The sequence below is a fragment of the Myotis nattereri genome (genome assembly GCF_964212035.1).
Source record: "Myotis nattereri genome assembly, chromosome: 13".
NCBI lineage: Eukaryota > Metazoa > Chordata > Mammalia > Chiroptera > Vespertilionidae > Myotis > Myotis nattereri.
In genome coordinates, this window is record NC_138088.1 from 5,433,392 (window position 1) to 5,447,066 (window position 13,675).

The 13,675-nt window shown below is 56.0% G+C and overlaps 1 protein-coding gene across 2 annotated transcripts in view; it reads right to left on the reverse strand.

The window, feature by feature from the left end:
* VSTM4 (V-set and transmembrane domain containing 4) overlaps window positions 1-13,354 on the reverse strand; it is a 103,052-nt gene extending 89,698 nt beyond the window's left edge. The window contains exons 1-2 of one of the 2 annotated variants that reach the window (XM_081105198.1): window positions 13,269-13,340; window positions 4,772-5,176 (exon numbers count right to left, since the gene is read on the reverse strand). In XM_081105198.1, the coding sequence (XP_080961324.1) occupies window positions 4,772-5,176; window positions 13,269-13,323 (460 nt within the window). In that variant the 5' untranslated portion in view covers window positions 13,324-13,340. Of the gene's footprint in view, window positions 1-4,771; window positions 5,177-13,268 lie in introns of both variants that reach the window. The other variant, XM_081105199.1, reaches the window with a different exon arrangement.
* Window positions 13,355-13,675: the final 321 nt, after the last annotated feature.

The window sequence follows — 13,675 nt, forward strand, 5'->3', positions numbered from 1 at the left end:
ATGAAGACAGCAACCAATTGAAAAACAGGCACAGGTTATGGACAGGCAACGCACAGAAGAACATTTTTAAACAGTCAATAAACATATGTAGAGATGTACAACCTCACTACTAATTCAATACAATACTTTAAGTTAAATTGTATTGTATTGAATATAATTGAAATTAAGACAATAATAAATACTATTTTCCCATTACTGAGATAAATAATGGAAAAGATTAATAATATCCACTGTTACTGAATCTTCAGGGAAATAGATGCTATCATGTAATGACGGTCAGAGCGTAAGTCTGCTGCGTCTTTCAGAGGGCATCTTGGCATCGTTTATGAAAGATTTACCTACGGGAAGCCTTAGGCCACGCAGCCCTCTAACCAGCAGAAACACTTGGACACATATACCAGTATGTTCCCTGAGACACTGCTGGCGTTAATGACATATTGGAAGTTCCCTAAGTTTTTGTCCCTGGGGAATGATGGATGTAGTTTGGTATTATCTCTCTATGTGATCTCAATTACACAAAAGCACATACAATAAACATCACTAGTGACACTTACAGCATTAGGTGTGGAGCTGTTAAACTGTGTGTGTGTGGGTATGCATGAACGCCAGCAGGAGAGGGCCCGAAGGAGCTATGCCAGACCGCTGACTACGATCACCGCCCGGGCGTTAGGGCGCAAGGAGGGGAAAGACAGACCCTAACATCTTGGCTTTGACTTTGTTTGATTCTTTTACATGTATTTTTTTATGTCATCTCTCTGCCACGGCAGCTTACAAAAAAACATTGGTGTGACTACACTATGTTGTGTACGCAGCACTAAACACATAAGCTACACATGCCATAGGTGGACGAGGTCTCAACAGGCTGGCACATACCAAGAAGGCCTCGTGGGGGAGGAAGGATGGGGGAGGAACCTTGAATAAGATGTACAACTGGAATAGGCCAAGGCAAAGAGGGGTGAGGTCTCCCAGAGAGGGTGGCACTGTCCACCAAGTCAAGCACATGTCCTTCATTCATCAAGTAGTTGTTGAGAGTCAGCTGTACACCAGATATTGTTCCAGGCATTCATAGTCTTCATCACCATCATCATCATCCCCAAAAAGTATATATTATGAGGACCAATCCATGGGAAAAGGCATTGTCAATGCTGGTGGGAATAAAAACTCATTTAAAGCGTCAATTCAACGCTTTAAATTGTATGCGTCTTTAAATTGAGTATACCACTGGCCCCTGCAACCTTATTTCCGGGACTTCATTCTTTTATTTTTTTTAAAAATATATTTTATTGATTTTTTTACAGAAAGGAAGGGTGAGAAATAGAAAGCCAGAAACATCGATGAGAGAGAAACATCAATCAGCTGCCTCCTGCACACCCCATACTGGGGATGTGCCCGAAACCAAGGTACATGCCCTTGACCAGAATCAAACCCGGGACCCCTCAGTCCACAGACTGACGCTCTATCCACCAAGCCAAACCAGCTAGGGCTCTGGGACTTCATTCTAAGGACAGGGACATTAGTGAAGATTTACTGACAAGGAATTAGAACCACGTTAGTAACAGTAACGAGGGGGCTACATTGTGGTCCATCCACGTTATGGAACGTTGTTCCACCATGAGCATGATGCCGTGGCAGCACATTTAACAACACAGGAAGATGTGCACACTGTTTAGTCATGTGAGGAAAGCCAGTCCCCAGACGGTATTTATGGAATGAGAGGAATTAGGTTTTTAATTTTTATTTACATAAAAATGTCTGAAAGGATTTACAATGAAATGTTCAGTTATGCCGGGTGGAGATACTGCAAGTCATTTCCGTATTTGTCCATGTTTTCTCTAATTCAGCTACATTATTTTTGCAATAGAAAACAACCAGAATGTGGAAATCAGGGTGAGGAATAAGAGGCAGCTCGCGTCTGACCCTGCTCTGTGCCAAGGACCAGCATGAGTCAGCCTGGGTCGCAGGGCGCGCTAGGCAGAGGCCGCGCATGGGCCTGGCTGGGAGCTCACAGGGCCAACCTCAGTGAGGAACACAGCAAGGACAGCCCACGGTCCAGGGCAGGGGCACGGGGGTGGGGGGGCGGGGAATAGGGTTAGAAAGGATCCCAGGAAAGCTCCCCCGAGTGGCTCGAGTGGCTGGAGAAGCCCATGAAGAGGAGGAGGGCAGAGTGAGCATTTAGGAAGCGCGGGCTCCAGGGCCCAGGGCAAAGGCGCTCAATCCAGAACCGCCTCTGAGCGTCTCTATTTAACATTCTGATTGGACGTCTTGGCCCACAGGACTTTCCATTGTGTTGTTTCGATCTTGTTTCCCATGTAAGGACCAGTGAGGCGCAGATGCAGGAAAACTAGGCCCCTGGCGATGAGCGAGGCGTGGGCCTGGGGAAGGCACCCCAGGAGGCTGGGCGCAGCCCTGTGTCCGCCTGCACCCGGCAGCCTGGCAGGCCTGCACCCACAGCCTGCGGACCCGCCGGCCTAAGCGAGGAATGGCTTCCAGGCCTCCCCTTGGGTTACCTCTCCCTGACCCCTAGCGTGAAGATTTACGAGGACCCTTCTAGAAGGGCAGGCATTGCTTCCTAAGGGTTTTAACTTCTCACCAGAAACCCGCCCAGAGGCTGAGGAACCATGAGGACCCACGGGGAACCCAGAACCGTGGGAACAGGAAGCTCAAAGCAGGGCAGACAGGGCGAGGCCCAGCTGCTGGAGAGTTAGAAACACGTGGTCGTGGTCGGAGAGCGCCGCGGGGGCGGGGGCCTGAGGCCCAGACAGAGACCAAGGGAAGAGGAAGAAGAAAGGGGACTGTGAGTGAGGAGGGAGGGGGAGGGGGAGGGGAGAGAGAAGGGGGAGTCACCGCGGATGGGAGGGGAAGAAGAGTGAGAAGAGAGAGGGCTTTGGAGAAGGGGAGGAGGACCAGGACAGTGGAGGGGCGGAGGAAAGGAGAAGGGAATACAGTGGGAGGAGGAGGAGAGGGGGCAGCTTTTCAACTCCAGGGCATCCCTACAAACTGCCTCTGGTTTGGAGCACGCACCCACAGCTGTTGTGGGAGAACCCTCGCCACTCCAAGTAGGTTCAGATGAAGGAGGGAGAGGGCTGCTCTCCCCTCTCCCCAGCTGTTCTGTGGGGAACTTGGTTTCTTTTTTTTTCTTTTTTTTTTTAAATATATATGTCTTTATTGATTTCAGAGAGGAAGGGATAGGGAAAGAGAGCCAGAAAAATCAATGATGAGAGAGAATCATTGATTGGCTGCCTCCTGCACGTCCCCCACTGGGGATCAAGCCTGCAACCCGGGCATGTGCCCTTGGCCAGAATCAAACATCAGACCCTTCAGTCCCCAGGCCAACACTCTAGCCACTGAGCCAAACTGGCTAGGGCTTCATTTACTTCTTCATTTTTTTTTTTTTTTGAAGGACCTTTTTTTTCTTTATTATTGCTTAAAGTATTACAAAGAGTATTACATGTCTCCTTTTTTTTCCGCCCGCCCTTGACAATCCCCTGGCCTCCCCTACCCCCCAGTGTCTTATGTCCATTGGTTATGCTTATATGCATGCATACAAGTCCTTTGGTTGATCTCTTACCCACCCCCCTCCTCCCCTCCCACCCTCCCTGGCCTTCCTGCTGTAGTTTGACAGTCTGGGGAACCTGGTTTCTACTCTGACTGGCAGAGCCCTCGCTGTGAGAGACGGATGTGGCCCAGAATGCACTGTGACCCCAAACCGAACACACAGACTCGCTTCCCAGCCAAGCAGTCAGACTGGGTTCCCTCAGCCTTCGGTCATCTGAGGTATTTTTCTGCTTTCCGTGCCAAAGTATATATTTATACTAAGATCATTTATTCTCTTGAATTAATTTGCTTAAAAAGAAAAAGTGCTCAACATTTTAGATAATATATCCTTCTGTGCCTAAAAACAGTACAATAAGCAAAGTTTCAGGACTAAGTTGGGCTGCTCAAAGGCTCTCCAGGTAAACTATTCTCATTAACCTATCCCTTGTTCGTGCACTACAAACACCTTTCACACTGTGTTTTATCCCTTGAAAAAAAGCTCATCAAAACATCACTAATGCCTCTGATACACTATTGCATGTATACAATAAAGTCCGATTCTTTCTCGTATTTGGGACTACGCGCTTTACGGAGAACAAACTCAAAGCAACCCAAGTCTATTAAAATGGTGGTGGGTGCCTCGTTGAATAGAACATGTGTGATAAAACATGATAGCCCTCCAATATGGCACTTGGTAGCGAAAATGTTCGGAATGTGGCCACACCTCCCGTCCGTCTCCGGAGGGGAGGGCTACGCTGTCCTTTGCCCACCGTCCGTGACTTTCTCGGCAGCCCTGCAGCCTGAGCCTTGGAGCAGTTCCTTTGGGGGACTGATCAGAGCCACCAGGCTCCCTGCCCCGAGGCCTGAGCTGACCGGGGACCTCCCACTACTGCCTCCCCCCGGGAAGCCTGGCCCACGGCCAAAGCAGCCACGCCGCCAGGCCTGAGCGCAGGCCAGGCGTCCACCAGCCCCATCCTTCAAACGGGAAGGAGGCTGTGCTCAGAGGGCGGCTGGGCTGCACGGGGCCGGGCTCTGGCTCCTTCCTATCGTTGCTTCCATGTCTGCATACAGCTCAGCGCCGCATCCACAGCGAGACCTGCCTCACAGAGAGACCCCGCCTGGCTCCTGTGGCGAGGCCCTGAGGCTGAGATGGGCCAGCAGAGTCCCCAAGGCCCTGCCTGGCCCTGAGAGGCCCGCGGACCTGTTCCCACGCCTCTCCAGGAGGCGGACTGCTTACCTCTCAGTTCTGTCTCTGCGGAGCTGTTGGACAAGATCGTCCACCTTTTCCTTTGCTGGATGATTTCCTGGACTTTGCAGACATAGTGCCCTTGATCCGCTGGCCGCAGGGTCAGAACAGAGAGCGAGTAATTGTGGCGCCTCCCCTGCCTCTGCTCCCGGAGGCGCAGCCGCTGCTGGTAGGAGCTGTTGTGGAACTTCCCGTAGAACTTCACCGCCCCGTGCTTGCTCCTCCGCACCATCAAGGACACCTTGGAGTCGGGGCGCCCGAAAAACCAGCGCACGGCCAGCAAGCTGTTCCCCCACCTCTTCTGGGAGACGCGGCAGAGGAGAGTGGCGTTGTCCCCCTCCAGGAAGTCAGCCACGGGCCCCGGGGACACGGTCACGTTGAGGGCCCCACAGAGGTCTGCGGAGAAAAAGGAAGGAGGATGGTGAGGAAGGCCCTGGCCTCCACGGGGACACAGCGCCCTTCGCTCCGGGCGCTCCAGGCGGGAGCTGCAGGAGCGGCTGCCCACCCTCCCTGCCCCCTAGGCCTCAGGGGCGGGGCTCCTTTGGGAGCCTCTGTGGGAGCCCATGTTTCATTTTATTTAATTAGTTGCTGATGTGTAACATTTAGAATTTTTCACATAAAATTTGGATTTTTTGAATCTCTTAAAAATGTCCAGCCGCCTCCCCAAGCTGCTTAGACCCCTTGCTGCCGGCCTGGGCGGGCGCTGCTGCGGGCTGGGAGCTGCCTCCGGGGGCACCGTCCCTGGTTCAGCCGCTCCGCTGTCACCAGGCCGCCCGCCGGCCAGCAGCTCTCACAGTGTTAGACCCGCGCCCCGCAGCTACAGCCGCGGGCTTCTCCGTTTCCGGCTCTAAGTCTCTTGGACTCAACTCAGAGCCAAAGTGTAGGAAAAAGACCGAACCAGGAACAGGGGGTGAGAGACACTCCCAATCCCCCCAAAAAACGCTCGCTCCAGACTCAGGCCCCGCCTCCTTGGTGTCTTTGGCTCCTGCTTAGACCCCCAGGAGCGGCCTTTCCGGATTGTGCGGGGCGACCACTGGGCTGCCCGGGAGCCACGGGCGGGCGGCGCCGCCTCTGCAGCAGAACCAGGAGACACAGGAGGCCCAGCACCTCCCGCTGCCAGCAGGGCTGCTTCTCACAGGAGCCACTCCTCGCCCCGCACAGCCCAGCGCACAGCTCAGGGCTCCCATTCCCTGCCCACCCCCGGCACGAGCAGGCGCACCAGGCCGCCCACACCACAGCGGCCCCAGGTGCCATCTGGTCACTGGAGGTCAGAGGCAGCAGAAGCTCTGGCCCCTGTCAGTGCTGCACATGGGCAAGGAGGAAGGAGGACACATCAGAGACCTCTCACTGGGCAGGGGCTGGGAGCCGAGGGGGGAGGGGGGGAGAGAAATTCTTCATTGTGTAAACCAGTCAATCAGTTCACCCTCCTGTATGGTTTCTACTATCGAGTTAACAAAGTGAACACCCTGAGAGCCATGACCTGAAGGTCAATGTGCTTTAATTTTCTCTCTCACCTCTTAGAAGCCAGACCCACCCGGACACTCTCGGGGACGCCTAGCATAATCACAGCACAGCGTGCCTTTGCCATATAAGCAACACGCACAGGCTCAGGGTCAGGTCACACATCGCGGGGGTCGCCATTCAGCCTGCCACACCACGGCAGTGTCTTTTACCTTAAAAACAGAGGGAAGTACATTCAAAAGAAAAAGGTTGATGCTGGCTGGACTCGAAGTCGCTGTGGCCGAGAACGAGACCCCCTGTGCCTGCAGCGCAGGGACACAGCGGCCAGGGAGCTGCGGATGCAGGGCACAGGCGCAGGAAGGCGGACACAGCCGGCCAGGGAGCTGCGGGATGCAGGGCACAGGCGCAGGAAGGCGGACACAGCCGGCCAGGGAGCTGCGGATGCAGGGCACAGGCGCAGGAAGGCGGACACAGCCGGCCAGGGAGCTGCGGGATGCAGGGCACAGGCGCAGGAAGGCGGACACAGCCGGCCAGGGAGCTGCGGATGCAGGGCACAGGCGCAGGAAGGCAGGCTCCTGGGACGGACGATCTCTGACAGTCAGTGTCCACAGGAGTCACCGCGCAGGACCGGGAGGGGCTGCCCCACGTCTCCCCTGCAGCTCACCCACCGCCTGCACCGGCCCGTGCGCCCAATTACACTGGTCCCGGCACATTTCCCCTGCTGCAGGGGCCCTGCTAAAGGCCGTAGGTGGGAGTTCCCATGGAGCACACACAGCCAGACCACTTGGCTGACCCGCTCCATGGGGGCCAGGCAGAGAGCGGGGGGCCGACCCACTCCTCAGGGACAGGGTCTCCCAGGCAGAGAGCAGGAGGGCCGACCCACTCCTCGGGGACAGGGTCTCCCAGGCAGAGAGCCGGGGGGGGGGGGGGGGCGACCCACTCCTCAGGGACAGGGTCTCCCAGGCAGAGAGCAGGGGGCTGACCCACTCCTCAGAGACAGGGTCTCCCAGGCAGAGAGCAGGGGGGCCGACCCACTCCTCAGGGACAGGGTCTCCCAGGCAGAGAGCAGGGGGCTGACCCACTCCTCGGGGACAGGGTCTCCCAGGCAGAGAGCAGGGGGCTGACCCATTCCTCGGGGACAGGGTCTCCCAGGCAGAGAGCAGGGGGCCGACCCACTCCTCAGGGTCTCCCAGGCAGAGAGCCGGGGGGCCGACCCACTCCTCAGGGACAGGGTCTCCCAGGCAGAGAGCTGGGGGGCCGACCCACTCCTCAGGGACAGGGTCTCCCAGGCAGAGAGCAGGGGGCCGACCCACTCCTCAGGGTCTCCCAGGCAGAGAGCAGGGGGCTGACCCACTCCATGGGGAAGGAGTCTCCCAGGCAGAGAGCAGCAGGGTGCAGCAGCTGGCTTCCAGAACTGAGTGCAACTCCACCCGCCCCCAGGGCTGGCTCCCCACTGGAGGCTAGGAGAGCGGGGAAGGCAGGAAATTGAAACAATATGGGTGGGATGAGAGCAAGGCTGGCCCCCACACCCCAGCCTCCTCCTATTAACACTGCATGAAGGAGGGATTATTTATAGTGACCGAAACCAGGAGAAGGTGCCAAGTGCTCCGTCCCCACAGGAGGCCAGATTCCATCCTGGAGGCAAACCAGTAACCCTTCCACTCCTGCGGCTCAGGCCAGGGGCCAGCAGCTCCCAGGAGAGGCAACAGATGAGCCCTCTTCCCAAGATGAGCCTCCTGTCCCCTTCTCCAGCGCCTCGGCCTTCCTTCACCCCCCTGTTCTCACTCACACACACACACACACACAGACACACACACACACACACACACACACACACACACACACACACGGCTCCACAGGACCCGCCCACTGAAGTGCAAAGATCCCTCTTCTGAGCTGAATGGGTCCCCTCCAAATTCCCATCCTGAACCCCAGCTCCCAGGACCTCAGGGTGTGGCTGTCTGTGGAGACAGGGCCTTTAAAGAGGGGACTGAGGGAAATGAGGCCGTGAGGGTGGACTCTAACCCAACATGACCAGTGTCCTCACAGGAAGAGGACGCCAGGACACAGACACACGGAGGGCAGATCAGCAGATCATGTGAAAAGAGAGAGAGCGCGCCATACACAAGCCAGGGGGCGGGCCTCTGAAGAAACCAGCACTGCAGCAACTCGCCCTCGCCCTCAGCGTCCGGCCTCCAGGCCTGCAAACCCATTCTTCGGGGAGCCTTCAGTCCAGTGGGGAAGGCAGCTGGTCATCAGGAAAGACACAGGACTATGGAGCGACACACAGTATCACACGCTGCAGAGAAAATATGACGGGCTCCCACAAATCAGGGCAGGGTCCTGATCTAGTTCACGGGTCAGGGAGGGGACCCAGGGGAGGTGTTCATAGCTGAAGGATGAGCTGTACTTAAGGACATAAAATTCAGGGCAGCAGAAGAAATGGCCTTCCGGGAGAGGGTCCCACCTGTGCAAAGGCCCTGAGGCAGGGGCACCAGATGCAAGGGGAAATGGAGAGATCAGCCCCTACGAAGCCACCTCGGTCTGCAGATGGGTTTCAGGAAAGGGCTTCCCATGGCACTCAGGGCTCCAAGACCAGCTCTTAAAGGAGGAATAGGACAGTGTGGACAGGAAAGAGACTGGTCCCAAACAAGGGGCAGGATACTGCTGTCGGCAACCTCATTCCTTCGGTGAGAACAGGCTCCGTGCTTGGGAGCCTGGGTGCCCCATGTGAGCTGGGCATCGGGCTGCTCATGGACCCAAGCCTCCCTAGTGGCTGGGGAGCTGGGCGGAGAGCCAGGGGTTGGCATTCAACAAAGCCAAGTTGGAAACCTGGTTCTATTAGGAGTTAAGGCCCTCAGGCCCTCAGTTTCTTCATCTGAAAAATGGGAAGATAATTCCAATGGGAGGATCACTGTAAAATACCCATAACAGTTTCTGTGCCCTGAGGACTGGGCAGGTGGGGACATAATAAGTGACACGCACTGAGTAGGGAGGCTCCCTGGGTATGTGCCTTGCAGTCACACAGAGCCCTGTGCTGGGAGGGACCCCACGCGGGTTAATCTCTCCTGTCATTCTTTGGAAGTTCTAACAATTTTTGAGTAAGGGACCCCACATTTTCATTTTGCACTGGATCCCACAAATTAGATATCTGGTTTTCACGTGAGCAAGAGATCTAATTCCTGTGGATGAGACGGATGGGAGCTAAGCCTCTTGTTCCCATTGGATAATGTTTTCTAATGGCTCAGGAAACAGCCTCAAAGGACATCAGTGTAATCACAGTACCCACCCTACGCAGCCAGCACGCACCCTCTCCTCGCCAGGGGAGGGTGGCAGCGTCCAGAGCCAGGGAGTGTGGGACCTGTGATGGAAATAAGGCGCCGGCCTTGACTGGGCGGCAGAGGTGGACACAGCCTGAGTCCTCTCCCCCGACCTGGCCAGGGATGTGCTGGTGGCTCTGTGCCCCACACTTCTTTTCCGTCCTGAGGAGCCGGCCCCACTCACTTCAGGGAGCCAGGAGCCCCTATGTCTCTAAGGAATGCAAATGGTGTGTACCACTCAGCAGCCAACATCGCATTCTTGCTGAACAGTTAGTCTGTATTCATAACAAACAAATCTCTGCAGATGCAACTGTACCATTTAAAAGCCCACGGCACCAGGAGCCAGCGCTCGTCAGCCCAGCACAGACACAGCCGGCATCCAAGACAAGCACACAGCGCGGCCAGGGCTGAAGGCTGACATTTGCTGCGTGTGAACCCATGCCCAGTTCTGTTCTAAGCACTTTAGATGTATTTTCCCAATTTACCTTCAGCCTATGTTCATCCCCAGTTTACAGACAGAGGGCTGAGGCCCAGAGGCCAGGCCACTTGCTGGAACTCACACCGCAGGTGGGGGAGCTGGAACTCCAACCAGATGGCTTCAGAGCCAGCTCTCGCCCACCCCCTGTACTACGGCGTGGTGTCTGCTAACACTCCCCTTGGTTAGCTTTCTGTAAAATGAGAGGTGGGGCCAGGTGACTGCTAAGGTCCTGCTCTGTCCCAAAATACAGAGAAGTTCAAGGGTGAAGAGTACGTGTAAAGTGGCTCCTCGGGGAAGGTGACAAGGAGTCCTGGGTGAAACACTGAAGAGCGGGCAGCATATGACGAAGGCCGCACAAGCAGGCGCTGTGGCCATTACCTGAGGGGCGGCCTCAGCACAGCCCGCGGACTCTGAAGAACCCTGAATCCAGGAGGCCTCCTGGAGCATGAGGTGTCCTCCACCTCGAAGGGCCTTTCTCTGGGGCCTCTCTCTGATGGCACCTAAGCTTAGGAAGGTGGTCGGGGAGCCCTGAGGACACAGAGCCCTGCGCCCTCTTGCCTCCCGCTGGCTGCTGGGTACTCCAGAGGCCACCTGAGCTGGCCTGGCCCAACCACCCAGGGAAGCCTGTAGCCTCTGTCAGCCAAGACAGTGACAACCCTGGAAGGAGCATTTCCTGCATGTGGGTTTCAGGTTCACCGGGAACCCCATTGCTCTGGTAGCCTGGGGACAAGGGTGAGTTTCTTCCCACCACCATGACCCAAGAAGCTCCCAGATTCTGATGGGTGCTAGCTAAAAGGCCCACTCTCCACTTGGTAGCTGGGTCACCCTTGGAAAATACTTAACTCTGAGCATCAGCCTTCTTATTTACAAAACTAGTGGCCCGGTGCACAAATTCATGCACATTGAAAGGAAATTAGAAGAAATATTTTAATATCGCTACTCGCCCTTTCTCTATAATAGGAGTGTCAACCAAATTCACGATCGACAATGACAGATGGAAACACATATGTACGACTGGTGCCAGTGAGAGTTTTATATGTATCGCACATGTGCTAGTCAACTTAGTCGTTTGTATATATAGAATAAACTTGCTTAATTAGACCTGCTTTCTGATTTAGCTAAACTTTTTCCAGCCCAGTGAAGCACACCAACTTCTCTTTCAGGTAATTGTCAGCAACACAGCAGTAAATATCAACATGAAGCAGATTATTATTGTAGATCACGCAGGGAGAACAAAGGTAAAATATTTACCTGCAGCAGTGTTTGACTATATTCTGTGCAGTGAGAAAACCTGAAATAATTTTAAAGGTCCACCATTTCTTACTTCTTTTCTGTCAGGTCAAGCTTCTAAGCTTTCTAAATCTCCATTTTCCGGCTAATGAAAAGAAAATAGGATTCCACTGAGTCTCCTATCTACCTACTCCAGGACTCCTGTGAGGATCAAATGAGATGAGGCACAGGAAAATGCTTCACAGACATTTGCTTAAAGTGTAAAATGTTTGCAATTGGCTATAAAGCAAGTCGTGTTCCTGGGCTGAAGAAACTCCAAAGAGGCTAGTCCAGGGGTGGGCAAACTTTTTGACTCGAGGGCCACAATGGGTTCTTAAACTGGACCGGAGGGCCAGAACAAAAGCATGGATGGAGTGTTTGTGTGAACTAATGTAAATTCAAAGTAAACATCATTACATAAAAGGGTACGGTCTTTTTTATTTTTAGTTTTATTCATTTCAAACGGGCCGGATGCAGCCCCCGGGCCGTAGTTTGCCCACGGCTGGGCTAGTCGCTAGGGGGAGGAAGCCAGGCGTTGCTATGTGACGTCATTACCCAGGCACCATTTCTGGGCCCGGCTGGGCTGAGGACCGCACTTTGCACCATGGGTGATGTTTTGAAAAGAGAGAGAGCACGCCATACACACTGGCAGCATTGGCTGCGATTTGGTGGGGTGTCGCTCTGGGGTGGTGGCGGGGCCCGTGTCTCACTTGGGGGACGCCGAGTGTTGCTTTGTGAGCGCTGTTTCTCTGCAAATGGCCAGTGTGCGTCATGGCAGCTGGTAGTCAGTGCATGTCATAGCGGCCGGTCGGCCGGTCAGACACTTAGCATATTAGCCTTTTATACATATAGACAAGTGCTGGTGCCTGGCACTGTCTGGCGGGTAGCTTTGCCTGGGCATGACTTTGTCAGGAAGGATGTCTGGTCTAATTAGCATATTACCCTTTTATTATTATAGATAATGGCAACTCAGCTTAGCCAGTATGAGCAGAGTCTAGAGCCAGGCTTCCTAGGAGCAGATCCCAGCCCCGCCCCCCCCCCCCCCCCCCTCACAAGCCTTGTGGCTTAAGGCCAGTCAATGCATAGGCCTGAGCCTCAGTTTCCCCACCTGCAGATTGGGAACAATACCAGCACCTCCCTCAGAAGTCACTGGCAAGTGAGACGGGTAATGTTTGCACCTGGGATGTAAGTCCTGCTCCTGTCCTTGTTACTGGGAAGTGCTGTGAGACGGGGACTGTGCGGCCACACCTGGCACCCAGTAGGTCCCAGAAGACCTGACTGCCAGGGGGTACCGATGTCACCATGTCACCACCGTTCTAGGCAGCACGGCCCGTCAGCCCCAGGCAGGCAGAGCCCTGAGGAACAGAGAGAAACTTCCTCAGCAACTGAGAAGTGAGGGCAGAAACCGCACAACACACGCCAGCAGCGTGGGCAGAGGCTGCCCTGGGCAGGGTGCCTTGTACAGGGGCCCCCTTCATCCAGCAGTGGGTACCTTCCCCCACCAGGCCTGGTCATGGCAAGCCACCCAGGGACTGTCCCCACCCCCGGCGCCAGCCGGGGACACCCAGCCCCTCCGGCCTGGGCCGCTCGGAAGAGAGTTCAAGAAGTTCTGCCCCATCTAACCGGACAACGGTTGTGCGTCCTGACTTTTTGGAGAGAAAGAAAACAAACCAACCAGGGCTCGCGCCTTGTGGCTGGAATCTCCCCCTGAGACCTGGTCCCTTCCGGCTGCTCCAAGCCTCCCAGCGGAGCTGGGGTCCGGCGTGAGGGGAGGGGTGGGGGCGCCCTGCGAACGGCGCGGGGACAGCGCCATCCCGGCCGCCGGCGCACGGGACGGGGAGTCCGAAGGCGCAGCGACTCCTCCCAGGCCCGAGCCCGAGCCCGAGCCCGAGCCCCGCCGCCCCAACGCGGGGTCCCCGAGCCGCCCGCCCGCCCGCCCGCCCGCCCGCCCCGCGCTTACCGGGGGCCGGAGCCCGCGCCAGCAAGGCGGCCGCCGCCAGCGCCAGCAGCCGCATCTCCCCGCCGCCGCCCGCGCTGTGACGCCGAGCCGCCTCCCCGCCCGCCTTGCCGCCCTGCCCGCCCCGCGCCCGCCCCCCGGCCCAGCCCCCGGCAGGCCCAGCCCCGCCCGCCCATGGGCGGCCCGCCCGCTTGGCGGCTACGGGTGTCTGGGGCCCCCCTGCGCAAAGAGCGCCCCCATGATCATTAGCTCATGATCAGTGCAGGGCTCATTTTTGCCATTTCACAGATGAGAAAGCTGAGGCTCTGGGAGCTGATGCCGGACACAGGAAGTTCGTAGCTGTGTGTTAGCATCACAGACACCTTTATTGCTAAGGGAGGGCATCTGGGAGCCTGCAGGGGGGTGGGGGT